The 3314-nt window shown below is 37.7% G+C and overlaps 1 gene segment (V, D, J or C); it reads right to left on the bottom strand.

Annotated features, from left to right (window-relative positions):
* Window positions 1-952: 952 nt before the first annotated feature.
* Window positions 953-1610, bottom strand: LOC102850394. The segment is given in 2 exon segments: window positions 953-1336; window positions 1532-1610. Coding segments are annotated over 2 exon segments (463 nt in total).
* Window positions 1611-3314: the final 1704 nt, after the last annotated feature.

Genomic DNA, 3314 nt, shown 5'->3' with positions numbered 1-3314 from the left:
GCGCCGTCCCTCCACTCTCCCAAACATGATGTCCCTCTCCAAGGACCAGTCCCTCCTTGCAACATACAGTTAATATACAATGTGTTTTATATAACCATTCATATGCATTGTTTTTATAGAATTAATTACCATTGATCTATGCCTATTATCCTCATTTTCCACAAGCAAAAATGTACCATCTGTACAAGACAGGTTTTTAATGAATTTTCTTGTGATCCTGCTCCCACGTTCTTGTTCACAGAATCCAGTTTCTCAAATTATTTGCTCAGCATATAGACTGAATAAGTAAGAAGAAAGGATACAAACCTAATACACACCTTTCCTAATTTTAAACCATGCAATGTTCTCTTGGTTTTTGAGGCAAGGATGACAAAGCTTCACCTTACATGCTTAGGGCATGTCACTAGGAGAGGCTATTTCATGAACAGGGATATCATGCTTGCAAAGGAAACCTCTTCATGTGATTGATTGATACAGTACTGCAGCAATGGGCTTAAGTGTGTCAGAGATGCTGAAAATGGCACAAGATAGGACAGGGAAGGGTTCAGATCTGTTGTTCATAGATAATTGTGAATCATGCTCAACCAAAAACAACATACTTATTATCATCTCACTTTTCCAAGTCTCCATTCAATCTTTCCCATTCTTTCACTCTTTTCTTTATACACCAACCTCTGCTATCCAAGTGATTTTCCCTCTTCTCCCTTTTCTGTCATCTTATCCCTTCACCTTCTGCTTTTGAATATTTATACATATCTTGCTCAGTTATCCTCCTTCTTTGACAATAGTAGTCTTATGCAATATTTGTGTTTATAAGACTGAGGAATTTCATACAGCTTAAAACTCTTTAGACTAATCACAAATTAAAAGGTTAGATTGAGAAGGGAAGATAAAGACCAAATAACTCAATACTTCTATCCCTTTTTAAAACTTCACTGTCAGAGAGGAAACATTAAGCTTGCAATGTTGCTGTGGGAAATTTGTAGCATGGACCCGTGTCTGTGTACACAGGCTTGAGAGTTTGTGTGCAGGCTGCAGGTGCTGGGGAAGCACTGTGGCTCCACAGCACAGAGATAAATGCCTGAATCTGTGGTCTGGGAAGAGGAAATGTGTAATAAACTGAGACGTTCTGTAGTAACTGTCGTGGCATTTAATCTTCCCTTCTGCTGTGTCCCTGAAGAAATGTAAAACAGGCTGATGAGGCGTCCTTCAGGATTTTGATGAAACCACTGCACGTTGTACATACTAGTAGAAAAATTGCACCTCAGGGTGTAGCTCTCTCCCTCCAGGAGGCTCAGGACTGGAGGGCTCTGCTCCACCTGCGCCCCTCTCACACCTGACCAGAGACAGAAAAAAATAGTATCATAAGTGATGATCTCTATAAATCTACAAAACTTCTGGAACTGTCTCTATATATTAGAAAGAAGACAAAAAAATAAGAAAGTCGCCTTGAGGTCTTTTCTCTCTCTACCCTCAACAACCCTGCAGCTTCATAATTCCTCAGGTTCCCACTGTGACAGCCCCAACTCACAGCAAATCTGAGCATACAGAAGTCCCAGCAGAATGATCAATTGCCTCTTCATGATGTTTTGCTGTGTTGCTTGGGACATTTCCACTCTAGGATATTTTTAACTGAACCCTGGGCAGGTGGGTGCATGACGAAGTTCTGAAACTTCCTGTTCTTGCAGTCATCAGCTCAAACTACAAACTTTTCTCAAGTCCAGATGTGGGAGCTCCCTCAAGTGGCTCATGACAGGAAACCTCACCTCCAGCATTATTTCTTTATTTGTAGGACGTGTTCTGATAAGCCTGAATTCTGTAAGAGTAAGAGAGACTGTGTGAGAAAAGAAGTATCTTTCTCAGGAGAAGAAATAACTGATTTGGGGAAATGAAACATCATCCACATTTTCAAAACCAAAAACAAGTCTAAGAATATTTTTATACCTACACTGTATTTAGTAATTCATGCCAGTTATACAAAGTGATAAAAGCATAAATTCTGTGTATTACTTACTTAATGAGTTCTTATTAATGGTTTTATTGAAGTTTTTATTATTGAAATATATGAAAATACAGAAATCTATTTGAATTAAAAAATCTCTAGGGTATTAGGCCACAGGAAATTGTGTTAAGCTAAAGCTTTTAGTTTGAATCCACTAGCAGCTCTACTATAGAAAGATGGGCACTCTCCTCATTTGCTGATTTCTCTAAAACCCTTCTGGGAGTTCAGCTAAGATTGATTCTGAATCAATGACATGAGTTAAGTTTGTTAATTCACACACACACACACATACACTCATAAAGTGTAACTTTTTTTTTTATAACCTATTCAATATCAAGTATATATTATGGCAAATACTCTTAAAGGAAATTACCCTTTAATAGGAAATCAGACTATGAATTGTGAGTTAAAAACGAGTATTAAGTCAGCCATCATGTCCACATATTTCTGTCCTTAATACAGTAATTCTACTTCTTATCTGTGAAGACTTTCTGGGTGTCACACATAATTGAGTTAATCTGTTTTTCTAATTTTTCTGTATTCCATTTTTCCTTCTACTATGCCCTCTAATTACATTTCTACTTCCATATCTTCCCATTCTCTTATCTCTTTCCTGTTTCATTTTCTTCTTCTTCTTTTTTTTTTTGTAGTTGTAGGAAAGGGAGAAAAGAAAGTTTACAGGGAAAGAACACCATTGTAATCAGTAGTTTAGAAAAGATTTTGAACCTGTTCAAGGTGAATCAGGAACATATCCTGTCTCCACACTTACTCAGTCTGTTGCTGAGCAAATAAGTAAAGAAGCTGGACTTTATAAAGAAGAATAGGGCATAAGGATTAGAGGAAGACTCACCAACAAATTGAATTATACAGATGACACAATCTTGCTTGCTGAAGCAGGAGAACTTCTGGTACTTGTTGCAGAAGGTCAAGGTTACAGCTTTCAATATCGATTACGTATCAATGTCAAGAATACAGAAGAAATCTTTACCAGTAGGCTCATAGGCAATCATATAATTGTTGTGTACGGTAGAGTCAGAACCTAATCATAACTGACCCTCCATTGGGTTTTCAGAGGCAATTAATTGCATAAGAGGAGATGATTGTCCATCCTTCTCTCAACTAAAATGATAGATGGAGAAAAGATTGAAATTGTCAACAATTTCATCTTACTTGGATCCACAACCAGCATTCTTGGTACCAGCAGTTGGGGGATCAGAAGATATAAAGCATTAGGAAAGTCTGCTGTCAGGGACCTTTCCAGAGTACTGAGTAACAATGATGTGAGTTTAAAGACTAAGGTCATATTCAAGTC

Source organism: Elephantulus edwardii, unplaced genomic scaffold, assembly GCF_000299155.1.
Source record: "Elephantulus edwardii isolate Elephantulus edwardi_28Jun2011 unplaced genomic scaffold, EleEdw1.0 scaffold00026, whole genome shotgun sequence".
Classification (NCBI taxonomy): Eukaryota; Metazoa; Chordata; class Mammalia; order Macroscelidea; family Macroscelididae; genus Elephantulus; species Elephantulus edwardii.
The sequence above is the reverse complement of the archived record's forward strand: the minus strand, read 5'-3'. Positions and strand labels throughout refer to the sequence as shown.